Below are 25,945 nucleotides of genomic sequence, written 5' to 3'. Positions count from 1 at the left end.
GGTGGCCTGGAGAGGGGGAGGCAGGAGAGATGAAGAAAAGTCTATGGAGGTGAGATTTATGGTGTTAGTAAACCCAACAGGACTGGCCAATGGATTCTGTCAGGGCTGGGAGGGGAAGTATGAGATAAAGGAAGAATCCCAGGTATCTGGCACCTGACCCCATACATCCACTGAGATGGGCCAGACGTGGGTCAGGAGCAGATTTGGGGAGTGGGGAGAATGAAGGGTTTTCCTCTGGGACATCCCAGGGTGCTGACAGCAGGTTGGCAATTGGGCACCCCTGTCGGGACCTCAGAGGATTGTCTGGGCAGGCTAATCCTGGGATCTGGAGGAGAGGCCCAGGCTGTGCCCTGGGAGGGAAAGCCAGCAGAGAAGGTCAGGATGTGCCCACAAAGTGGGAGCCCCGTCAGGAGTGTGGGTGTCATCCGGGAGGACATGCACAGGGGTGCCTGTCATCCGGGGGCAGGCGCTGGCAGCATGGAGGACTTGGAGGCCTTGACCAGCACAGCTGCACTGAGCCATGGGGTGGGAGGGGAGGCCTGGAGGCTGCGGGAGGGGATGGTTATTTCCAAGTGCTTGGCCCAAGTGGGTACAGGAGTGAGGCAGCCACAGGACATTGTGGGGTCAGGTGGGAGAACCCTCTCCTCCCCTCCCTTCTCTTTCCTCCCTCTCCTTTCTCCTCTCCTCCCTCCCTCCTTTCTTTCCTTTTCTTAGTTCGTAGGACTGGACCTATTAACACATATTTAAATGCTGACAGAGAAGTTCCTGCATTGTGGCACTTTTGGTGATCCTGAACGGAGTCCCGATCTTTGAGATATTTAGGGGGTAAAATCAGAAAGGGCTGGTGGCAGGTTGTCTGTGAAGGGACTCCCCATCCTGCTGTCCCCTAGGCCTCCTGTGACCTAGGAATGGGTAATGGCTTTTCCTTAAAAATTGAAAGGAAGATGCCAGAGCCAATCAACCAGAAAGATTACTTCCGGGGATTTTCTGCTTCTGCAAAACTTGGGTTTCCCTGCAAGCTGGTCTGTGATGATAATGACAGGTTTGGTGGCTTTTCCCAGGGTCACAGGGCCCCTTTGCATGTTCACAGGGCTCCAGGTGCTATTCTCAGCATAAACAAAACAGTCCCTACCCTCTAGACTGCAATCTGCTTCTGAAAGCCTCCTCACAAAGAAATGAGCCACTTTGGTCTTTTTAGGCCTTTGTCAGGCATGTTGGGTCATGAGGCCACTAATGAATCACTGATGTTAGCATCTGAGCAAGCTCTAAAACCCAGACCAACAGCAAATATAAAAACCTGGCATGGGGCGGTTTGCGTTAAGCGTGGCTCAGTCGTTAAGCGTCTGCCTTCGGCTCAGGGCGTGATCCCGGCGTTCTGGGATCGAGTCCCGCATCAGGCTCTTCTGCGGGGAGCCTGCTTCTTCCTCTCCCACTCCCCCTGCTTGTGTTCCCTCTCTCGCTGGCTGTCTCTCTGTCAAATAAATAAATAAAATCTTTAAAAAAACAACAAACTTGGGATAGAAAACATTCATCTCCTGTTTCTGTTATCTGCGCTGTATCCTCAGAGGCTTAGTCTTAGCAAGGCCAGCAAAGTCATCGTGGCTTCATTACAGCAGCTGTGGGCCCTTACCCACCTGCCGCTTCCCCGGGACGAACTTCTCAGAGTGCCCTTCAGACGCTGATGTGGGAAGTGGGGTCAGGATGGCACCTGTACCCTGGGCATCCACAGTGGTGACTTGTCTGTCCCCAGGCACTTTGAAGACCGCGTTCTTCTTCTTTGCCTCCATATGCGCCTGGTATTCCGGGTACCTGCTCGCAGAGCTCATTCCAGAGGTATCCCTGACCAGTGCTGTTTATAGCATCCGGAGCATCTCCGAGAAGCCCCTCCTCAAGGGTGAGTACCGCAGCTCAGCTGTGCTGGGGGGAGCGGGTCTGGCCCCAGCTCTGCCTCCGCTGGCCATTTTTTGTTGATGTTGTTGATGATGATGGTGGTGATCACGAAAGTGAGGGGGGGAGGAAAGGGGGGAGGCCAATACCTGCCCCTTCAGTTCCCACACCTTTCCCAGGTAGATACCCCTGCTCGTCCCCGTGTGAGACCCCAAGGCAAATTATGATGTAGGAAAGCAAAGAAACTTCATTTCCAAGATATGTTAAATAAAAATATGCATTTGGAATACAACTTAATTTGAGAATGAAGTGAAATCACAAAATCTTCATTAGACGCTCCATTGGAAAACAGGTGGGACACTCAAGGAGTAATCTGTACCCTTTTTTGAAGTCTCATTATAAATAGGTATGCTGGCATATTTTTAATACAGAAATAAATTATAGAAAATTAATTTGCATGAATATAGAGAACTGAGTGATGATTTTAAAAATTTGTAAAAGCTGGGGGAGGAGGGCGCCTGGCTGGCTCGGTCGGTAGAGCATGTGACTCTTGATCTTGGGGTTGAAAGTTCAAGCCCCACGTTGGGTATAGAGATTACTTAAAGAGAAAATCTTAAAAATAATTAAACACTTAAAAAATTTACAAAAGCGATTCCTTTTCAGATTAATTACCTTTTATGACCCCCCCCAAACCCGACAATTTCTAGGAATCAACTCTGACTGACTTTTTATTTTTCAATTTTTTAAAAAGAATTTATTTATCTGGAGAGAGAGCTTGAGCGGGGGGAGGGGCAGAGGGAAAGAGAGAATCTCAAGCAGACTCAGCACTAAGCATGGAGCCTGACGTGGGGCTTGATCTCACGATCCTGAGACCTTGAACTGAGCCAAAACCGAGTGGGGCACTGAACCAGCTATTCTACCCAGGGTCCCGTTGGTGTTTAATTTTTAATAAAGTTCCTGTGCATATGCTCGCCTTTGGGTGGACGGGGAGGAGGCCCAGTGCTGAGGCAGAGCTCTGCATGTGAGGGTGTGGGGGACACCCTCAAGGCTTTCTCATTTTCCCTGTTGTCACATGAAATGCAAAGTCTGCCCAGGACATGGGTTTGCTTCTAGGACCTGCCTCTGATGCCAGTCCTTTCAGAAGGGCTCATTTCCCCCTTGTGAAGCACTGTTGATTATTGGAAACCCAAAAAACGCAGGAGTGGGGTGGAGGGGTTGCTGCAGCTGGCATGAGGGCTGCGTCCTGGCTCCTGCTGGCTTGGGTTCCACTTTGGAGGGATACAGGGTTTCCTGGGCGTCTGGTAGGCTCAGAGTTTGGGGGTTGAGCCTAGTGACTGATCGGTAGTTCGGTGCTCATGTGGATGAGAGAGTAGAACGGACTGCATTGGCCTTGGGGCCCGGTGGGCTTTGTGGCAGGGCTCACTCTGTGACATTATCAGGCCCCCAAGGAGTGGTCTCAGTACAAGCACAGGTGCCCTTTGGTTTGGCCAGATGCTGCCTCAGCAAGTGCCTGGGCCCCTCTGCACACCTGCATTCCTCCACGCTCGTGGGGTACCCAGGGAGGTGGTGATCCTGGCTTTGGACCGCGTTTAAGCATGAGCGTAGCTCCTGCCATTAACACGGGAACCTGTTACTCTTGGCTCAGTGGAGTGACTCTGACACCCTCCCGGGAGTGTTTGTTCTAAACATCCTCAGTGACCCCTCGTGTCTGGTCCTGTCTGAAGCAAAGGAAGGAGCATGTTGACGTGTGAGATCAGTGCTGGGCATGGAGAGAAAGGGTCTGAGAAACCAGAGGCACATACCGAGCACCATCTCCTGTGGCCGAGGCCGCCTGCACTGAGCTCACCAGCACTCGGCCCTGCCGCACCCCTCCCACCATCCTGGGCTTTCACCCTAATCCGTGGGTTGCTTTTCCACTTCATAAACTATTCTATGTTTTTTTTTTTAAGATTTTATTTATTTATTTATTTGTCAGAGAGAGAGAGAGAGAGAGCACAAGCGGGGGAACGGCAGGCAGAGGGAGAAGCAGGCTCTCTGCTGAGCAGCGACTTGATCCCAGGACGCTGGGATCATGACCTGAGCCGAAGGCAGACGCTTAACCGACTGAGCCACCCAGGGTTCACTACACTATTCCCTTAAAATGACCCAACTCCCTCTGAAGCTTTGAGGCCCTGCAATCCTGGCTTTGGATTTTCTGAAGTTAATTCTTACCCTGTGTGTCCATGCTCCCCTGGGTTCATACCATTCTCGTGTTGCATGCTGCACCCCCACCATGCTGATGAAATCGTAAATCTGAGCTCATCCCAAGTCCCCCCGAATTTCACTGGTTTTCTAGACCTGGCCCCTCTCTTCCTTCTCTGGACACTTAGCTGTTGTTGGGAGTCCATGCTCCCACCATTCTGGGTGGCCCTATTCCTCATACCGAATGAGAGGACTTCACATCAGTCTGGCTTCTTTGTGAAAGAGACTTGCTCACCCAGGACAGAGCACCTCATGGCTCCCTCTCTCCCCGTAGGCCTCAGTGTCCCTCCGCCCTTCCTCCCCACCAGCATGCTCCAAGGCTGCTCTGGTTTTATTTTCTCCTGCCCCTTCTCCCCATTTTCCACTCCAATCCCCCCAACCCGTCTGAGGTGTTTAATGTCATCCTTCTGTTTGAATACCTCATCGCAGACCCAGCTGTCCTATTTTGCGGACGTATAGCTTGATGCCAAAAGGTGCTAACCTCTCAGCTGGGGACCAGTGGCCATTTCAAGGCAGGCTGCAACTGTGAACACCAGGCCTTTGTCCCCGTGCCCCACTCCCTCTTCTGTAGATCTGCCATTTGTGCTTGCCCATTTTCTGTGGGGTGGTTCTGTTCTTCTCGTTGATTTCCAAGGAGTTTTTTATATATGTCTGAAGCCGTCGGTGCCTGTTCCCCACATGGCATACATCACAGTCAGCGATGATCTGTCCCTAGCGTACTTTCTGTCTCTTGCACTCACCGTATGAGAGCTACTCTATTCACTGCTGTCCCTGTAGAGCTGAGGATGGCATGTGGTGTTGAACAAGTGCTGTGTTGATTAGTGTCTGTGTAATGAGAATTTGTGTGTTCGTGGACAGGTGCATCTGGTTGGAAGCCACATACGCCCCTACATACAGCTTGCAACCCCAGGCCTCAAAAGTGGGTTTCAGGAGAGAGTACGTAGAAGGAGAATCCTGTTGAAATTTTCTCCCATGTACTTCAGATGTGAGGTCATTGAATCATTTTCTTAGATACTCTGGTGAGACGGAACCAAGCTAACCAAATCAGTCCTGCTGAGCCACCTTCCTAGATTCTTAGCCAAGATGGAATTAGCTGACAACCACTAAATGGCTGCTGTCGCAAGAAAAAACCAGAAAAACTTCTTTAAATTCTAATTCTGCCACTAACAAGGTGTCATTGCCTTCGAGATCCCTCCTCTGTCATGGAAGGGGCATTGCCAGTGTCACTATGGCTGAGGCTCTTTCTAGTTCCAGTATGAACCCTCCCTGGCAGGACGCTGCATCCTCCGGAGAACCACAGTAGCTGGTAGGGCCTTAGCGATCTCACCTAGCTCCCATTTCCGTGCCCCCACAGCAAGGGTACAGAAGAAGCAATGCCACTGTCTCTGGGGAGACATGGGGACAGAGGTCCGGGGGAGGTGACATGGCGCCACCCCCACACAATCTCTCCATGGGGTTCAGCATCCTTCCACGTCCACACCACCGAGCCGGGTGAAGTGGCACGCTGATAATCTGTCCCACTTTGCCGCCCTTGGGACACCCACGGGATCATCACTGACTGTCGGAGAGACTCTTCAAGTGCCTTCTGGGCTTTTATATCTGTGAACTGGACTTTAATCTCATCTAGAACAATAAGACGAGTTGACATGGCTAAAATGTGGCCAAACGCGCTCGGCCGGTAGCACCCTTCTTATTTGCCTGGCATGTGCAGCAGGAACACACTTCTGGAATCACCTTCCTCATTTAAAGCGGTGAGTGTAGTCATGGTTCCCAAATCAGGAAGTATTTCAGAAAGACAGATTCCTGGACCTCGCTCCAGGAAATTAAAAATCTATGGGTTCAATGTGGAGCCTAAGAACCTATATTTGTTTGTTTTAATGAAGGTAAGGATAAGAAATAAGGTAAGACTTCCCTCAGCAAGAGAATGATTTCTGAGACTGAAATTCACAGCAGGAGGCCCGCCTTGTTGGAAGTTGCGGATCAGGGCACTGGGTCTTACTTAAACCCAACAGGCAGGTTTTTCAGGAGACAGGGAAGCAGGATGCTGACCAGCAGGCCCGCGCTTCCTCCTGGCGGGGCATCAGCTCCCCCGTATTCACGTGGGCTCTACAGTTCAATCTTTGGGGAAGGAATTTCAGAAAAAGCGCCGAGGACCTTGATGTAGCACAGTGTCTGGTACTTAACAGGTATTTGGGGACAAATATCTATGAATTAGGGAGTGAATCTGGTGGGGAACGTGGTGGGGAAGAGGTGGGGTTTGGAAAGAGTTCTGTCTTCTGAGAAGATGTGTCTATACCTCCACACCCCAACCCCGAATAAAGAATATGATCATCTTTCTTTGTTCCCATAATAACATTTTGTGCTCCCAGGGAATGGGTAGAAGGTTAAGTAAGCCTTTTTGAAATGCCACACAGACTACCCAGCTGTTCCCAGGTGCTGTGAGAAAATACCACCTCCATGTCATCCCTGGTCACTAGAGCCACATTGTCCTTAGAGAATCGGATGAAAATCAAGCGCCTCCAGGGGCGCCTGGGTGGCGCAGTTGTTAAGCGTCTGCCTTCAGCTCAGGGTGTGATCCCGGTGTTCTGGGATCGAGCCCCACATCAGGCTCCTCCGCTGGGAGCCTGCTTCTTCCTCTCCCACTCCCCCTGCTTGTGATCCCTCTCTCGCTGGCTGTCTCTATCTCTGTCAAATAAATAAATAAATAAAATCTTTAAAAAAAAAATCAAGTGCCTCCCTTGTGGAGCATGCCCCTGTGCATACCCACATGAACGGCACCCGCATCTTGCCGGGGTCTCTGAGTGGCAGGGCCGCAGGTTTAGAAGACCTGCCCTTGGCCCTACTGGCGAGTCATGGGGTCCTGCTTCCAGCCCACCCCAGCTCCCAGGGATGCTGGCTGCCATGTGGACAGCAAGGCCCTTGCCTGGTCATGCTGCTGACCCCACGGGATGAGGAGGTGAGGGGAGATCATCCATATGGGCCCCACAGGGATGGCCACACTGGGAAACTCCAGCATCAGGCCTTCGGGTGGATGTCTGGAGGTAAGAAGGTGGGAGAGATGGGCAGGCCAAGTCTTGTCCAGTACTGTGCTTGCTCTGCTGGGCCGGTCACCTTGTTCCTGTCACTGAGCCCCAGCCGGTGGAGCAGAGGGGCCACCAGCAGGAGTGAGAATAGGAGATCGGTTAGGCTGGGACCCAGCCCACACTGCCCCACTACTCCCTTTGTTTCCTCCTAACCTGCTTCACCCAGGTCCCTCTCCCACGTAGAGTCCTTGCTCCTGGCTTTAAAACAAAACAAAATACCTTTTCCTGTTGCCCTCGCCACTTTGTATCAATCTGCAGCCGTCTGTCTCTAAGTTACCAGATCACGCGGGGGTCGGGAGGTGCAGTGCGCCCTCACAGCCTTATCTCTTAGGATCCGTTGGGTACATGGCGGGCCATCCGCCTCTGCCAGTCAACGTGTCACCCCTGTCAGCACGCCCAGCACATTCAGGACAGACTTAGGTCCTTTTCATCATTAGGTTGAGAGGATCGTGTAGCCAGTGCAGCCCTACAGCCTGTGATGATGGCGAAGGACCTGCCAACAGTGTCCTCCTCCGAAAGCGGAGGGCGGGTTCCAGGACTTGTGTTCCATTTGTGCGGGAAACAATGGGGTCCATGCAGAAGAGAACAAGTCTGTGTGCTTGTTAAGGGGACAGTGTTACCTACACTAAGGCAATGAAGGTGGCAGGTAGAATAAATGTGGATCCATCCCACTGCAAGAGTATTCACTCTGGGGGCACCTCGGTGACTCAGCCAGTTAAGCAACTGACTCTTGATTTCAGCTCAGGTCATGACCTCAGGGTCCTGGGATTGAGCCCTGCATCAGGCTCAGAGTCTGCTTCTCTTCCTCTTCCTCTGCTCCTCTCCTTGTTTGCACACACATGCTCTCCCTCTCTCTCAAATAATAAGTCAATTTTTAAAAAAAGTATTCATTGTAGATTAGCTGTATACACAGGATATCTGCAAGTCAGGAAGCAGGACATATCTACTTTTTTTTTTTTAAGATTTTATTTGAGAGAGAGAGAACATGTGCACAAGTAGGGAGAGCTGCAGGTAGAGGCAGAGGGAGAAGCAGGCTCCCCCCCCCCTCCAAGCAGGGAGCCCAATGCAGGGCTCGATCCCAGGACCCCGGGATCATGACCTCAGCCAAAGGCAGACGCCCAACCGACTGAGCCACCCAGGCACCCCAGGACATAACTACTTTTAAACAGTATGTTGCATTTTCAAATATTATGCTCGATGTGTTTTTAGGTAAATTACCTCTACATTTAAAGTAATGGGTATTATTATTAAATCTTTTTTAAAAAGAGCGGAAATAAATACACTACAGGGCTCCAAATCCAGAGACCCTGAGAATATGCTATGTATGTAGCACTTTCCATGCTAATGGTTGGACCCCTTGCTTTAACTTTAGGTGTCTGGAGATTGAGAAAACATACTGAATGTATTACTTGAAAATTTATGTAAGTAACATACTGCTTAAATATGTTTAATCTATGTTTGCCAACTTTGCAGATGCCCTCTGTATGCATAGAAAAGTCTGGAAGAAAATATGCCTAAAAGTAAAGCAGTTAAGATTCTTTAGAGTGAAAATATGTAGGATTTTTTCCTTTATTTTGCTTTTCTATTACTTCTAATTTTCTTCTGCAGAAATTAAATAAGGAAAAGGAAAATCCCATGGGCCTTTCTTGTTTAAAAAAATAGACTAATAGGAAGAAAAATTGGTAAAGGTGGACCAGAGCTGCAGCCATAGGGGTTCAGAAAGCCTCACTGTCCCTCGCAGCTTTTTCATGGGGCTCAAGCTGGGGACAGGGTTCAGAGTCTCTGACATCAGGAGATTGCTCTTCCTTTGGGGGGCAGATGTCTACTTAGTCGGTCAACAAACATTGGGGCAGCTGCGTGTACCACACACCACCTTGGGGTTGGGAGTAGAGTGGAGTAGAGTGGAGAGGAAGCAGCCACCATCCCTGCCTTTGTGGGGCAAGGGAACTATAGGACTGAGTGCCAAGAAAAAGAAAACGGCAGCATGGGAGGTCAGCCTTGGGGGCGGGGCAGGTGAGGAGGAAAGGGGTGAGGTGAAGGGTGTGAAGGGGTGCGTGCTCCCTGGAGACCTCTGTGTTCTGTACCCCTACCCGGGGCCCCGAAGCTGGGTGCACACTGGCTTCCCCGAGCTCACCTAGAAGCTCTGCCCCACCCGGCTCAGCGGGGCGGCATGCTGGGCCTTCACAGTGCTTGTATGCACCCCGGCTCCCCCCAGCAGGGCCTTCCAGGCCTCACCACTCGGCCAGCTGTATGTCACAGCCGTGTGTCCTACAGCAGAGAAGTGCAGCTCACGTCTCCATCAGACTGGACAGGCGAGGACGCTGCCTGAGTTTTCGCACGGGGGACTTGGGATTTAAACCTGAACTGAGCCCCCATGGCGGGTTGTGTGGACAGCGACAGACTGTTGAGTTGAGCAGGGACGCGCACGTGGTGGCGACGGCCACAAAGCACCCAGCAGACAGAGGGGGAGCCTCGGTCAGGTCCCCAGTCCTCCCCGGTTGCTGAGCCCTGTAGTGGAGGGGTGCTGGGGAGACCTCTCCCTGGTCTGCCGGCACTGACCGCATAGCACCCCCAAAGAAAAGCCCAGTGCGTCAGGTTCAAGTGAGAGGAAAGGGGTCAGCCATGGCCAGAGTGGGGGTCTGGGGCGTGTGTGTGTGTGTTTCAAGGAGTATAAATGCAGAGGCCGGATAGATGTTCCACACATGGCTGTTTCTTTGTTCACCAGCGGTCTCAGACCCAAGGAAGCTTTCTTTAATTGTGATACAAAACGCACATTGCATCCCGAGAACGTCAGGAAGTGACCAGCCCTGGGCAGGGGCTCCCACCCCTTCTGAAGTGGCGATGGCCACTCCACATCCCCTCCCTTTTGCATATTTGTTATTGTAAGACTAACGCAGATGAAATCAACTGTATCTGTAGGGGAATTTCTGACCCTGCCGCCGAGAAGTTGGTGACCCCTTCTCTGCTCCATGAGGGACTTGCCAGTGTGAAGTCCCGGGATAGAAGGCCTGTCGTTCATGGTTGGGCCAAGGCTCATCTGATAAACCCTCGCATGATGCTAGCTCTTACCCTCTTGTTCTCTGCAGCCCCAGCCCCTAAAAGGCAGAAATGTGACCACTGGACCCCGTGCCCCTTGAACACCTATGCCTACCGCTTGCTCAGCGGGGGTGGCAAGTTCAAGTATGCCAAAATCTGCTTTGAAGATGAGCTGTAAGTACCCATGATAAAAGCATAGCTGTCCCGCTTGGTTCTTTCCCTTCTCTGGGGTTGGCCAGGCACCACGTCTGCCCTCGGGAGGGAAAGGCAGGGCCCTGCCTCCGGGCACAGGCTGGGAGCCTCAGGTAGGACTGAGCATGCCCCTCCGCCTTCCCTGGGGGAGGACAAGCTGCCTCCCGTGACTGGGTGTGTCCCTGTGTGGAACTTTCCTTTGACTGCAGGTGGAACAAGTATTTTGTGCTTTTCTTTGAACATGTGGCATGGCCCTTCCAAGTCACGGAAACACCAAAATTCAGCAGATGCAGTTTTGCTTCCATTTTATTTTATGAGCCTCACCGTCCAGGATTAGAGCAGGTGCCGTTCCTCTTGGCAGCCCACACCTCCTTGGCAGCCCACACCAGGTCTGTGTGACTGCCTGACCCACGATAGCCTAAATAAATCCCGGCTCCTGGAACTGCCCCGGCCTAGTGTTTGCGTCTGCCTGGGCTGCCATACCAAAGCACCGCAGACCGGATGCTCAAACAACAGACGTTTATTCTCTCAGTCTGGAAGCTGGCCGCCCAAGGTCAAGATTGGGTGGGGTTGGTTCCCTCTGAGGGCCGTGAGGGAGAGTCTGTCCCAGGCCCTCTCCCGCGCTTGTAAAGGGCTATCTTCTCCCTGTGTGCTCACATGGTCTTCCTTCTGTGCGTGTCTGTGTTCTAATTCCCCCTGTAAAAAAGACACCAGTCATAAGGATTAGAGTCGACCCTAAGGACCTCATTTTCACTTAGTCACCTCTTTAAAGGCCCTGCCTCCAAATAAGGCCACGTTTTGGGGAACTAGGGGTTAGGACTTCGCATACGGATTTTGAGAGACCATAGTTCAATCCGTACCACCTGGCCTGAGGATGCTTAGGCCATATAGTAATTACTACAAAGGAGAGAGAGTGTGGGCTGTTCCCAACACTGGACACTGGGAGGAAGACTTTCCCCAAACTGGGTGCACCTTCCTTTCTCGTTGTCGGCTGGGTCACTGTGGTAGCCCTCGGCCCTCGCTGCCTGTCCCTCTCTGCCACTGTTAGTTCGTTTGTCCCTGCGCTTACCTTGCCCTCCCAAGGAGCGTGTGGCACGCACATGGGGGCATGAGCCGCGTTGGGCTCAGCTTCCCCTCCTTGCGTGGTCCCAACACAACCCCAGTCCATATTGGGGGCTGAATGGAAACCACACTCCTCTCTGCAGGTCCATTGCTTACCAAAGGCCTACTTCACTCAGCCAGGGAGTTTATCGATAGACTTTCCTCCACACGAACCCCTGGGTGGGGCACTCAGTGGACCAGGAATGACAAGAAGCATGGCTCTGGTGCTGCAGGAGCTTACATCACAGTTCGGGGTTCTCCACCTCAGCCCCACTGACGTTGTGCACCGGCGACTCTGTGTCGTGGGGGCATGCTGGACAGTGTGGGTGTAGCCGTGTCCCGGGCGTCCTCCCACTGGATACCATGGGCCACCCCGTCCAGCTGTGACAACCACACATGTCTCTGGACACTGCCACGTATCTCCTGGGTAGCCAAATCACTCCCTTCGCCACCAAGAACTGTAACACTTGGAGAAAACAAACAGATTTTCCAGACATCTGTGGTGAATGCTATAGGTAATTTTGTGTGGGGCCGTGGAGTTTCAGAGGTGAGTGTACCATTGAATGGGATTGTCAGCGAGGTCCATGAATGAGATGAGGTGGGGATTTGGCTTGGAAACTGAGTAGGATCCCATGGTAAAAAAGCGGGGAGACCTGGGAGCAGGTGGGGACAGTGGGATGGGGGTGCTCATTGAGAATCACATCACCAGAAAGGGAGTTGCTCTAAGTCAGACCCCAGAGCCCAGGGTTTCCACTGCTCCACGGTGCCCAAAGCCTTCCCCTGACCACATCAGAGCAACAGCTTCATGTTTACCTAGTGCAGACTAACGCACATATACGTCAGCTTTGTGTGACTTCCTGCAAGGTATACCATTTGTCATCCCCACAATACAGACAAGGAAACGGATTCACAGACAGATTCAGGAACTCGCCCCTCTTCACACAGCTAGTTAGTGGCAGAGCCAGGATTCCGCCCTGGCGTCCATGTATGTGCTGGGAAGACCAACTTGAATCGGGTTGTCCAATGGACAGCTAACTGTAGGAATATGTGGGACCCAAGTGTAGCTTGCCTGCTTTCAAACAGCATTGCAGGATGGTTTTCAGAATACAGTGTGGTATAAAGCAGGATAGACTCAAGTAAAAGCAGGTTAAAAGGAGCAGAGGAGTGAACATGAGCAGAGACCCAAGGAGAGTCACTTGCTTGGTTTAGCATTGTGTTTTGTTGTAATCAACTCATGGAACAAGAAATGCTGGGTTGTGGTGGCCTCATCATCTTATTTAAAAAAGATATGTTTATGTAGCAAGACAAGCAGTTTTCTGCCATTTGTTTCCTTTGTACAACCAGCCCACCCAGGGGACAGCCATCTCTGACTCTCTTTCCTTCCTTCCCCATCTCCATGTACCAGGCTCATGCTCACACTTCTTGGTTTTCCCGTGTTAGGCATTACCTGTGGACCGGTCACTTGGTAGGTGAGCAGTCTTCCACCATTGACACTCCTGTCTTCTTCCTCACCATGGTCCTGATTCAGTTATCGTACTAACTATGCCTTCCCCCACAACTTACCACCACAATAAATGAAGCTCCTTAAAAATAACAGGGGGTTACAGCTCAAAAGAACCACAGGGCTAAACCCAATTTTAAAAAGAGTCTCTAGGATATTCAAGACACAAGGGAGAAATTGTAGTCTTTGACACCTACAACCACAGCAAATAACAAACACAGCTCACTCCTAGCCAGGTAAACATAAAGATTCAATGTGAAGTTTTATTTACCTCTGTTTATTTACCTCTGTTCCTTTTAACTGGCATGTCTGGCTTTCAACAAAAATAACAAGGCATATTAAAGGCAAACAGCATAGTTTAAAGAGATAGGGCAAACATTAGAACTTAACTCAAATATGGCAGAGATTTTGCAATTAGCAGACCAGAAATTTGAAACAATAATGATTAATATGCCTAGAAAAGGTGGGCAGAATGCAAGAACAGATGAGTAATGCAAGCAGAGAGATGAAAACCCTCAGAAAGAATCAAAAGGAAATAGTGGAAATTGAAAAGACTGTAACAGAAATGGAGAACACCTTTCATGGGCTCATCAGTAGACCAGATACAACCAAGGAAAGGATCAGTGAGCTTGAGGATATGCCAATAGAAATTCCCAAACCAAAAGAGGAAGAGAAGGGAAAAAAAGCAAAGCAAAACAAAACAAAACAAAAAGCCAGAATAGAATATCCAAGAAAGGTGAGACAATATTTGAAGTAGTGTTGCTGAAATTTTTCCAAAATTATTGACAGACACCAAACCACAGATCCAGGGAGCTTAATGATACTAAGTAAGATAAATACCCAAAAATCTACACCTAAGTATGTTATGATCAGAGGATCAAAGGCAAGGAGAAAATCTTTAAGAAGCCGGAGGCAAACAAACCAAAAAACAAAACACCTAAAAACAAACAAAAAAACCCCACCTTACCTCTAAAGGAGGAAGGATAAGAATTACAATGGGCTTTTCTCCGGAAACCATACAAAGAAGAAAATGGGATGAAATATTTACAGCATTGAAAGCAAAGGGTTGTACCTGTTACATTCCCATCAGTGTATGAGAATTGATCCACCATCATACTCACCAACACTTGTATGGTCAGTCTTTCTAATCTTGGGCATCCTAATAGGGGTGCAGTTGTATCTGACTGAGGTTTTAATTTGCATTTTTCTAATAACTAATGATGGTACACCTCTTTTTATGTGTTTATTTGCTATCTGTATCTCTTACTTGATAAAGTACCTATTTAAATCTGTGGTCCACTTTTCATTTGGTTGTTTTCTTACTATTGACTTTGCGATTTCTTTGTGTATGCTGTATAACATCCTTCATCAAATACATGATTTGCAAATATTTTCTCCCAGTTTGTGGCTTGTCTTTTTCTTCCCTTAACTGTGTTTATCAAAGAGCAGAAATTCCTAGTTTTAACGCAGTCCAGTTTACCAGTTTTTTATTTTAGGATCATATTTTTTGTGTCATATCTAGATCTTTTTTGTCCAGCCCAAGGTCACAGAAATTTTCTTCTATGTTTTCTTCCAGAAATTTGAAATAGTTTTAGATTTTTCATTTCATATACTGTGAGATACCCATTTGGGGTTAATTTTTGTATATGGTGTGAAATATGGATTGAAGTCATTTTTTAATATGGATATCCAATTGTTCTAGCACCATTTATTCAAAACACTGTCTTACTCTAGTGAATTTTCTTTGCACCATTGGCAAAAATCCAGTGACCATACATGTGTGTATCTAATTCTGGATTCTCTGTTCTCTTCCATTTATCTGTCTTTTCACTATCTACAATGTCTTGATAAATGTAGCTCCATATGAATTTTAGAGTCAGCTTATAAATTTCAACACAAAAACCTGTTGGCTTTTGATTGGGATTGCACTGGAACTGTAGATCAATTTGGGGAAAATTGACATCTTAGTGATATGGAATCTTTTACTCAACAAACACACTTAGCTCTCCATTTACTTAAATTTTCTCTAACTTGATTCAGAGTTGTCTTTATGGTATTCAGTGTACACATCTTACATCTCTTTTTCTGTATTTATCTCTAAGTATTTAATTTTTTTTAAAAGATTTTTTATTTATTTATTTGACAGAGATAGAGACAGCCAGCGAGAGAGGGAACACAAGCAGGGGGAGTGGGAGAGGAAGAAGCAGGCTCATAGCAGAGGAGCCTGATGTGGGGCTCGATCCCGTAATGCCGGGATCACGCCCTGAGCCGAAGGCAGATGCCCAACCGCTGTGCCACTCAGGCGCCCCTAAGTATTTAATTTTTGATGCTGTAGTGTATTTTTAAAATTTTTAATTTTAACTTAATTTTAATTTTAATTTCTACCTGTTCATTGCTAGTATATAGAAATAGAATTGATTTTGTATAATAACTTTATATCCCACAACCTTGCTAAACACACTTATTTGTTCTAGTAGTTTTATTTTCTGCTTAGATGATGATGTCAGCTAACTGCCCCCCATCCCCAATAAAAGACAGTTTTACCACTTTCTAATCTGCATGCTTTTGATTTTTTTTTCTTGCCTGATTGCACTGGATGGAACCTCTGTTACAATGCTGAATGGAATGATGAGAGTAGACATCATTGCCTTTTTCCTTGTCTTGGAGAGAAAGCGTCCATCATTCATCACTAAATATGTTAACTAGGGATTTTTCATAGAAGCCCTTTATCAGGTTGAAGAAATTCCTTCTATTTCAAGGTTTCTGAGAGTTTTTAATCAATGATGGATATTGGATTTTGTCAGATATTTTTTCTGCATCTCTTGACGTGATTATATGGTTTGTCTTTTTTAGTCTGCTAATATGGTGAATTACATTTTTTAATGTTAAGCCAACCTTGCATTTTTGAGATAGATCCCACTTGCTTGTGATATATTATCCTTTTTATGTATTATTGAATTCAATTTGCTAAAATTTTGTCAAGAATTTTTGTATCCATGTTCATGAGGGATATTGGTCTGTGGTTTTCTTGTTTTTTTCTTCTCTGGTTTTAGTATCAGGGTGGAATGTGTTGGTGAGTATTCTCTTCAGTACTCTGGGAGAGCTTGTAAAGAATTGGTATTATTTATTTAAGGCTTTGGTGCAATTCCCCAGTGAAGTCTTCTGCCTAGATTTTTCTTTGTGAGAAGATTTTTAACTACGAATTCCACTTTCTTTTATAAATACAGAGCTACTCAAGTTATCTGTTTCTTCTTGAGTGAGCCACATTATTTTGAGGTGCATAAAGGTAATTTTCCTTTATGCTATACGCAGTACTCTGAGTGCATTTGTACTCTGGTCATCAAATGTGTGGTAGTTTTTCCCCACATCAAGAATTATCTGCAACACCAGCTGTGGGGGGGGATCTACATTTCAATTCAGTTCTGATATATCTACTTGAAGATGGCATGAGACCCCACAGGTTAAGGGCTTAGTCTCACAAGACATTCTCCCCACCACCCCAACTTCAGATGCCAATTACAAGTCCCAGATTGTCACTATACTTCTGATGGACTGCTTGTAAATCAGAGTTCCCATGCCCCCCTCCTTGGGTTTGGTTTTTTGCTAGAATGGCTCACAGAACTCAGAGCAACACATTTACCAGTTTGTTATAAAAGAATATGGTAAGGGATACAGATATATACATAACTATACTCACATGTAAGTGTACTCATACATGTATGTGTGTGTGTGTATATATATATATATGTATATTAATACACATTCATGCATACCATGAATGTATTAATTATACATACAAAATTTGCTTATTTTTGATGTAAAAACGAACACTGGAAGGATAAATCAGAAACTAAAATAAATTAATGGAGATGGGAACAGGGAATGAGAAGGACAAAGTGGAATGTGTACAGAAGATTTCTTTGGGTATGACTTTATTCTGTACACATAATGGTGATTTTTGAATCATGTGAATGTATTGCATATTCAAAAATTAAATAAAATCCAAAGAAAAACAAAGGAACTCTAGAATTGAAAACAAGCTGAAATAAGTCCACCCATACATCAGATGTGTGATATAATCCCATGATCGTTGATGTGCATGTGCATATATTTCAGTTAGAAATTGCTTTGGGGATTACACAACTACCCTCAACTTCTGTTATCTCCTAGAGGGACTTATAAGACTCAGTAATGCTAATATTTACAGATAAAGTTTATTACAGCAAAAGATACAGAACAAAAGCTTCTGAATGGTCTGCTGGTGGTGAATTGTCTCAGTATACGTTTCTCTGAAATACCTTTATTTCATCGTCATTGCTGAAAGATATTTTCAACCCATTCAGATACTGTTCCATTGTCTCTGGCTTCCATTGTTTCTCTTGAGAGTCAGCCAACCACTGAATTGCTGATAGGATGAAAGTGTAACTGCCTTTTTCCCCCTTTCCAATTCTCTTTAAGATTTTTCCCTTGTCTTTGGTTTTCAGCACTTGTACCCTGCTGTGTCTGTTTATTGCTTTATCTTATTTGGGGTTCATTGTGCTTCTTAAATACGTACGAATCAAAGTCCTTCATCACATTGAGCAGATTCTCTGCCATTGCATCTTCTGCCCCATTTACCGTCTCCTGATCATCTGAGACCCCTAACACACGAATGTCAGATCTTATTATTATATTCTCTATAGCTTTCAGTCTGTTTTGCATTTTCCATCTTTGTATCTTTCTGTCTTTCATTGTAGACAGCTGTTTTCCTCTGAGCTGTTGCTCAGTTCACCAGATCTGTGCCGGATCTGCTGCAAAACCCCTCCGTTAACTACCGACTGTAGTTGTTACATCAATTTAGATTTAGAGCTTCATTTTGTACTTCTCCTAGTCTTCATTTTTTTGGTAGTTTCTAGTTTGAAATGTTTAGTTTTTATTTATTGCTTTCATTAGCATATTAAGTATAGTTATTTTGAAACCTTTTGGATAATCTATTTGGAGCCCTTATGAGTCTGTCTCTCTTATCTATTATTTTCTGCTGGTTTCACTGACACTTGTTTATGTTGGCATCTCTCCTTAGGTGCCAGGTGACATTTGATAGTGTGATAGACCATGCATTTGAGAAATTGTGGGGTTTTTAAAAAGATTTTATTTACTTGAGAGAGACATAGAGCACGAGCAGGGGGAACGGCAGAGGAAGAAGCAGGCTCCCCCACTGAGCAGGGAGCCTGACGCGGGGCTCGATCCCAGGACCCTGGAATACTGACCTGAGCCAAAGGCAGATGCTTAACCAACGAGCCACCCAGGTGCATTTTTTTTAATTGAAGTATTGGATGGTATCTTCTTTTTCTGAGGATTTTTGCTTGCTTATACCATGGACTTGGAATCATTAACAGAATAGAATGATCTGAATAAATGTTAAGAACTGAGATTTTGGGGGACCCACCCAGTTGACTTAAAATTTGGCTGCAGTTTTTCAAGATATGATCTATTTCTGGTTCATTCTTATTTTTAAGATTCAACCATTTTTGACCCCAACCCAAATAAGATTGGAGGATTTAACATGGCCTTCCCTTTGGTGGGCGTTGGCTTCCAACTTTTGCCCCCTCGCCTCACCTCTCGTGGTTGTTAAAAGCGCTACTCATCTTCTTTGACACTTTTTCTGGAATTAGCAAATGCTCCTGAGGTGAAGTCGCTTTACTTGCTGGGCTCACCCACTTGAAACTTAGTGTTCCCCCACATCCTGGCTTCAGAGCTCTTTATTTCCTTCTCCAACATAGTGAAGTAGATACTCTTTAAATCCCATTTTTAGATTTTTCCCTATGAGAGGTTAGGTTCAGATTTCCCCAAATTTCCATTACTATAAATGGAGGTTTCCTATTTTCTTTCGAGATATTATAGAGTATTCTCTAAAATTGTCAAAAAGCTACTCTTCCAAAAAGGACTTAGACTAGAAAGCCCCCAGGGGAGTTTAGATAAACTTGTCAGGAGCAGAATATTACAGTGCTGTATTCACTGTTCCCAAGCATGGGAAAAGGAGGAAAGCTTCCTAATTCTTTTTGTGATGCTAGCATATCGCTGACTCTGAAACTTGACAGAACGGGGGCACCTGGGTGGTTCAGTAGCTTAAGCGTCTGCCTTTGGCTCAGGTCATGATCCTGGCGTCCTGGGATTGAGCCCCACATCAGGCTCCCTGATCAGTGGGGAGTCTGTTTTTCCCTCTGCCCTTCCCCCCTACTCGTGATCTCTCTCTCTTCTTCTCCCTCTCTCAAATAAGTAAATAAAAACTTAAAACAAAAAACCTTGAAGAGGGTGCACACACACACAATTCTAAGATCTTCAGTAATAAATACCATCTCCAGGAAAGTCAGTCTCCTTACTGGTTTTAGGGCACAATTCATTTGAAGTTGGCATTTCCTGTTCTTCAATTTTTAAGTGAAAATTAAGTGAAGCAGTAGAAAGTATGTATTTGAGGAGGTGAGCTGGGTCACACTTGTGGCTGGGTAAAAAGTGGCCAAGAGTCTAGCAAGGCCTCCGTCAGTACGAGGACAGAGGGTGTACGCGTGGGTAGCGGACTCGGGTCACCAGCTGATCCACCTCTTACGACTTCCTGTCTGTAAGATGGAAAAATGAGTGCTCAGGACGTGGTTGAGGGTTCACTGAGAACGTGTGTGTAAAAAGCCTGTGCTCAGCAAATCCTAGATTTTCCTCTCCCTGGCCATGTGTCTAGATTGTAGGAGTAAGGGTAATTTCCAGGTTCCCTGAGGGACTGATCGTATGGAACGTTGGGGTGGGTGTGTGGAGCGGGGATTGGGGTGACTTTTAAGGGAGCTGAGCTAAGGCCCGTGCGTATCTTCGAGGAAATAGTAAGCGCCAATGGTTGGGGCAGTAGTTCTGCCAAGAGAAGAGCTTATGGAACAGGGGGCCCTACTCATTGCTTAGTAAGAAAGGGGTTCTTTGACTGACTCTTATTTACATTTCAGGCTCATGGGAGAAAAGACTAGAAATGTTGGAAGAGGAATAAATATTGCCGTTGTCAATTGTGAGTTATTAAATGTTTTCTTTCAAACTTCTCGATTGGATTTTCAAAGATACCTTGGTTTTTTGATGATTTTTGCAAATGATCTAGTCTAGGCTTATATTTTAATGTATTTTAAAATTATTTGATTATTTTATAATATCTTACTTTACAGATTATTTGCGGTTCCTGGGGGGGGAAAAAAAAGGTCAGGGGACTCCTGGCTGTCTCAGAGGCACATGCGACTCTTTTTTTTTTTTTAAAGATTTTATTTATTTATTTGACACAGAGAGAGACAGCCAGTGAGAGAGGGAACACAAGCAGGGGGAGTGGGAGAGGAAGAAGCAGGCTCCCAGCAGAGGTGCCTGATGTGGGACTCTATCCCAGAACGCTGGGATCACGCCCTGAGCCGAAGGCAGATGCTTAATGACTGTGCCACCCAGGCACCCCCACATGCGACTCTTGATCTTAGGGTTGTGAGTTCGAGCCCCACATTGGGTGTAGAGATTACTAAAAACAAATAAACTTTAAAAAAAACAGTCAAATATAAATAGGCTTTTAAAAAAACAAAAACGTACCAGCAAAAGGCAGGGTTCAACCGGGTGAGCAGGCTGTGGGGGCACAGACCATCCTGGGGTCGCTCTCGGATTCCTGGTGACCCTGCAGAGGGCGACAGCAGCAGCCAGTTCCCACCTTTGTGAGAAAAGGCCACTAGGGCCTCATGGAGAGCAAAGCTTGGCCTCCTCTTAGGCCTGGGGAAGACATCCCGTCACAGTTGCCACTGGGGACCCCTGACCATGAGACCTGTCAGAGGTTTGGGGAAAGGGTTCTGTGCGCCATGCCTGAGAGCACGCGGAGCGCGCTGTCCCCTGACCGCAGGGCTGTGGGAACCAGAGACAGGACACACCCACTCTGAGAGTCCTGCTGGAAAACCTAAAGTCTGAAGCAGAGGGGCCGAGGTGGGCACGCCGGTGTTCCTGTGGGGGTCGGAGGGGCAGCAGGAAAGAGCGGGGGTCCAACTAGCCGGAAGCCGGCGGGAGGGAAGTTCTGAGCAGCCGACCAGCAGGCTTCCCCGACGGAGGAGCGTGCTCTTTTTATTTATTTATTTATTTATTTATTTATTTATTTATTCGACAGAGACAGCCAGCGAGAGAGGGAACACAAGCAGGGGGAGTGGGAGAGGAAGAAGCAGGCTCCCAGCAGAGGAGCCTGATGTGGGACTCGATCCCATAACACCGGGATCACATCCTGAGCCGAAGGCAGACGCTTAACCGCTGTGCCACCCAGGCGCCCCGGAGCGTGCTCTTTTGAGCACCAGGGTGCCACAGATGTACCCTGGGTCCAGTGAACCTTCTTTCAAAAACTATTTCTTTTATTTTCAGATATGACTGGGAAAGTGATAGCAACACGGCATTTTGATATGTTCGAAGGTGGTAAGAAAACTCTTTTCCTATGAAAATGAATTAGAAGCATGAAGATAAAAAGACATACAAAAAAGTGTCAAATATTATTCTGTCTACTAAAAAAGTTGCCAGAAGCTCATAGGAGTATTCTAGAACAGTCTTACAGAAGCCCTCCTTGAAAAGCTCCTATGAGTTCACATGATCAAGTTTGAAGGCGTTATCTAGAAAAAGTCTTCTCTGGTCACACTTGTCCTGGGCCTTTTGTCTTTGTTCCCTCATCAGATAATGAGAAAGAGAAAACATTTTTCTAAATCAAATATACGTAAAATAACGTGATCAGCATCCAGCCCTGAACATCATCATTAGCCCCCGTCCCGTTCACGGTGCCCCCTGCGCTCAGCACACATGTCCCTGGGCGCCCGGAGCACGTCCTCCGTCCGTGGTCTCTCCAGTCTGGGCGCTGGGCTTGCGCGCAGAGGTCAGTCAGGATATAGCAGCCCCTTTTATTTTTATTGAACAGTGAGAATTATTAAAAACAGGGCTTTATAAAGATAACAGAATAATACATATCTGGACGTGCTTGACGGGAACCGTGCATTTTTAGTCTGTAATAAAGGTAAGCATCGCTATAAACGCCGCAGTGGGAAATAATGGGGATTGAGCTTGGCCTCCCTTTTGTTGCCATGAGCCACAGGTACGTCTCTTAGCAAAGACCCGGAGTGCTCAGTCTGCTCTGCGTGTCCGATTTCTCGCCCCTATTCTGCACATTAGTGTCCTGGGACCACTCTGCTGTGGTCATTGCAGAGAATGACCCGCCTGTGCCGGCCACATTGTCGCTGGCCTCGAGTTAGGTTCACAGAATCGTCATGATCTGCTCATGCCCCTCACCTCTGCTGGCCCCACCGCGGAGCCCAGCGGCCATTCGCTACAGGAGATGAACTCTAGAAATCAGAGGATTGAGAGCAGACACGGCAGCTAAGCACAGAGGAGGCAGCATCCAGGGCAAGTGAACAAGAAGATCCTAACACCGATTTGCCTCGACCCACAGATAACTCTGGACCGATGACGAACTTTATTCAGAGCGCACCTCCAAAGTCCCTGCTCTTCATGGTGACCCAAGATGACGGCGCGAGCAGGTGAGCGTGGACGGATTTGTCACGGAGTGGGGACGGGGGAAGCCGGCTGGCGGGGAGCACCAGGCCTGTCAGGGCCTTGAGGACCATCCTCTAGGAAAGAATGCAAATCCAAGGAGCAAGATGCTCTCTTAAGGAGAAGGAACAGGAGCCCAGGACAAAGCAGATTGTGTTTCAAAAATCCCAAGTAGCCAGCAGAGTGCATAGGTCCTAGCAGCTAAGAACTTTCTCAGGTAGCAAGACAGCCGCCACTGACCACTGACCACTGATCAGGACAGAGAAGCTAAACCCAGCATGGGACTTACAGAAATAGGAGAGGAAACTGAGAAAAATTCTCTATATGAATAGCAATCGAATGAAAAGGACACACACACACAACTTCCTGTAGGGAGAAGTTGATCTCACTCCTGTGCTGTTAAAAGTTTGCTCTTCTGAGTAAACACGTGTGTGTTCATGGCCAAACTTCCAAGAACCTCAGAGTGCTTCTGTGCCCTTAACATTTTAAGGTGGCTCCTGATCATGGCATTCCCCAAATTTATTTGACCTCAGATCCTATTTTTAATAGCACATCTTACCAGACGGAAGTTATTTGATACACACTTGGAAAAATTCCGATTTAACTCAGGAAAATCTGAGCTCCTTGTTTTTTCTTTTCCTTTCTGCCCTCCTTCCTTTGCTTACTCTATATTGCCCGCTTTTACAATGGTAGCATTATTTTAGATTTTTGTTTTCTTTTTTGATACTGACCTCTCTGAAAATGAAAGGGACCATTTCAACCTGTCCTTTCATCTTCCAGCAACTTCTCTGTCTTCTTTTGTGGTCAGTGAACAGGAGGGGCAGCAAAGCCCAAAAATTATGCTGGCTGAACATGAGGATGTCATTGGATCCCAAGACACAGGGCTTTTGAGAATTGAGAAAACTGTGCCCAGACCTGAGGCTTAAAGAGTCCCTGATGTTGTCAGGTGTTTAACTAGGAATTTGACAGCCTCCTGCTGTGCACCCCAGGAGGACGTGGTTGCTTTAGAAGCCTCTTTCCTAGGACAGCGGTGGGTGTGACACACCCGAGCCTCCGCCTGCCTGCGACATTCACACGCCCTCCCCCTCTCCCCCCAGGCTGAAGGAGGACGCCAAGAAGGTCATAGAAGCACTTGGAAGTAAACAAATCAGGAACATTCGGTTCAGATCCAGCTGGGTATTTCTTACAGCAAAAGGCTTCGAACTTCCGGCAGAAATTCAGAGAGAAAATGTGAGTGCTTTTTAAACGTGGCTTCCCACAAGGGGTTAGTGTAGGACGCCCTGCGATTTGAAAGGTTGTGGGTCGGTGATGGCTCCCTGCCTCCAAGACATTCCTGCGTGAAGTGCGCACCACCCAGGGCCACGCGGAGCCAGCTGCTCGGGTTTGAGCCCTCGCTTCTCTCGTGGTAATGTGCCTGGGATTCTGCATTCCTGAGTCCCGGGCGGATCACGGTAGGTGCCTGTTACGTCATTATAAGGAAACTAGTGCGTCACAAGGGGCTTGTAGACCTTGCCCATTACATCAGGAAAAGGCGCTCGGCTGAAGTTCACATTTCCCAAATCCTAACAGTAGAAGATTCTTAACGGGCTCTTGGTCGTGGGGCAGCCGACACAGGCTGTGGCAAGCCTCTCCGTCCCTTGCCTCTGTTCAGAGGTTGGTAACAGTGCTGGGTAACGGGGCTCACCCAGCCTGTGCCTGCAGCCGCCAGACACACACCAGATAAACACAGCCCGCGCTGTTGCCGCAGCTCGGTGCGTGATCCGTTACAAGTCCCCCTGTGCTGTCCTCTTCATGGAGGAATGGTAAAGAGCAAGAGACGAATTAACTTGGTCGCCTGTGAAAATTCCAACTGAGCATTGGCAAATATCGGAGTCACAGGCTGGCCCCTCTGGGGCTGGAGACGCGGCTCTTTAGGGGACAGGACAGCTCCCAGAGAGGAAAGAAGCAGCACAGCCATGGAGAGAAGTCACCCACTCTTCCCAGGAGAAGGACTTCCTCTCCAGGAGCCAGAAACTCAAAGGAGGCAGAGACTGGATGTCTCCAGTCCATGCAAGAGGCTGCTTCGGACTTCAGGCCTCGACACCTGGTCCAGGTCCCCTCCTGGTGCCGCGTGGTGTGGTTATGGGTCCGGAAGGGAGACAGACAGAAACACACAGCAGCTGGGCCTTATCGGCAGGACTGCCCTCGCTGGGGAAGGGGGCTGGGGGAAGTGGGATGTCAGTGTGGCCACACAAGCAGATAACGTGCGACCAGCTCCCAGGGGAGGCCTCATGGCTTCTCTGATGCTCCCTCCACCCCCCCCACCAGACTGCAGCACTCTGGAGGCTCAGAAATGAGGGTTATTTTAGCACGCATCTGAAAAAAACCATTTCCCCTTGTAACTCTCATGTGCTTTTGCAGATAGGAAGCCAGTCATGCGGAACATGTTTGGAGCATTTACCCAGTGCCCTAGCATAGACTTCTCAGTACTAATGATTCAGTCTGGACACCCAGTGTACAGTTGAGGTCTCAGGGACTTGTCCTAACGAGAGGCATTCCCCGGGCTCTGCATGGTGGCACTCTCTGGGCCGTACGGTGTAGTGTGGTTGGCCAGGCACAGCTGGGGAAGGGGGCTTGGCGTCCAGTGTCAGATTTGCCAGGGGCCACGTGTGATCCCACGCAAACCACTTGACGCCTGTGGGCCTCAGTCTGCTGCTCTGGGCAATGACATGAAAGCTAGGTAGCTCCAGGGCCCGGCGGCTCTGATGTAGGGGTGCACCCCCCGACCCGGGGCCTTCGTCAGGCTGACTCCGCGTAGTAATGCGGCATCACCTCTCCTCCACCCTTGTACGATCAGTAGCAGTCTGGCCTCCGAAGGATCTCCAGGCTTTATCCATTCAGCGCTGTGGTCTTGGAAAGTTACTCAACCTCTCTGTGCCTCAGCAAGGAAGGAATAAAGACTGCACCTATCACAGAGGGTCCCTGAAGATGAGATGAGAGTAGCACGCAGGGCCCAGCAGGGAACTGAGCAGGGCTCTGGAATCCAGAGCAACTTCCTGAAGCTTCCCCTACCCCTTCCCAACAGTCCACACCCAGCCTGCCATTCCCAGCCCGAGTCTCCTTAAAACACACTGATGCTGGCTGTATACAGGCCACCTGAGCCAGCATCGCAGGGCGGGGCCTGGCTGGTGATTCTGCCGCACAGGAAGGGTTGGACCCAGTGCCCTGAGGGAGGTCCCAATTCCCTGTGCACATCTCAGCTTCCCCCAGCATCACCTTCCGGCCTGCCCCTTCTCCAGCTGTGTTACCCTGTGCCCTCCTCCCCCGTCCTCTCCCCCAGCTTCCTCGGCCTCCCCCCACCGGCCCCAGGTCAGGG

At 48.1% G+C, this 25,945-nt stretch overlaps 1 protein-coding gene across 2 annotated transcripts in view; it reads left to right on the top strand.

Annotated features, from left to right (window-relative positions):
* FAM3B (FAM3 metabolism regulating signaling molecule B) overlaps window positions 1-25,945 on the top strand; it is a 59,830-nt gene that overhangs the window by 24,308 nt on the left and 9,577 nt on the right. For both annotated transcript variants that reach the window (XM_034655442.1, XM_002930257.4), the window contains exons 2-7: window positions 1,751-1,894; window positions 10,298-10,421; window positions 20,004-20,062; window positions 21,421-21,471; window positions 22,490-22,577; window positions 23,688-23,820. In XM_034655442.1, coding sequence (XP_034511333.1) covers window positions 1,751-1,894; window positions 10,298-10,421; window positions 20,004-20,062; window positions 21,421-21,471; window positions 22,490-22,577; window positions 23,688-23,820 — 599 coding nt within the window. The remainder of the gene's footprint in view (window positions 1-1,750; window positions 1,895-10,297; window positions 10,422-20,003; window positions 20,063-21,420; window positions 21,472-22,489; window positions 22,578-23,687; window positions 23,821-25,945) is intronic.

The sequence above is a fragment of the Ailuropoda melanoleuca genome, chromosome 1, assembly GCF_002007445.2.
Source record: "Ailuropoda melanoleuca isolate Jingjing chromosome 1, ASM200744v2, whole genome shotgun sequence".
In the NCBI taxonomy this organism is placed as follows: domain Eukaryota; kingdom Metazoa; phylum Chordata; class Mammalia; order Carnivora; family Ursidae; genus Ailuropoda; species Ailuropoda melanoleuca.
The sequence above is the reverse complement of the archived record's forward strand: the minus strand, read 5'-3'. Positions and strand labels throughout refer to the sequence as shown.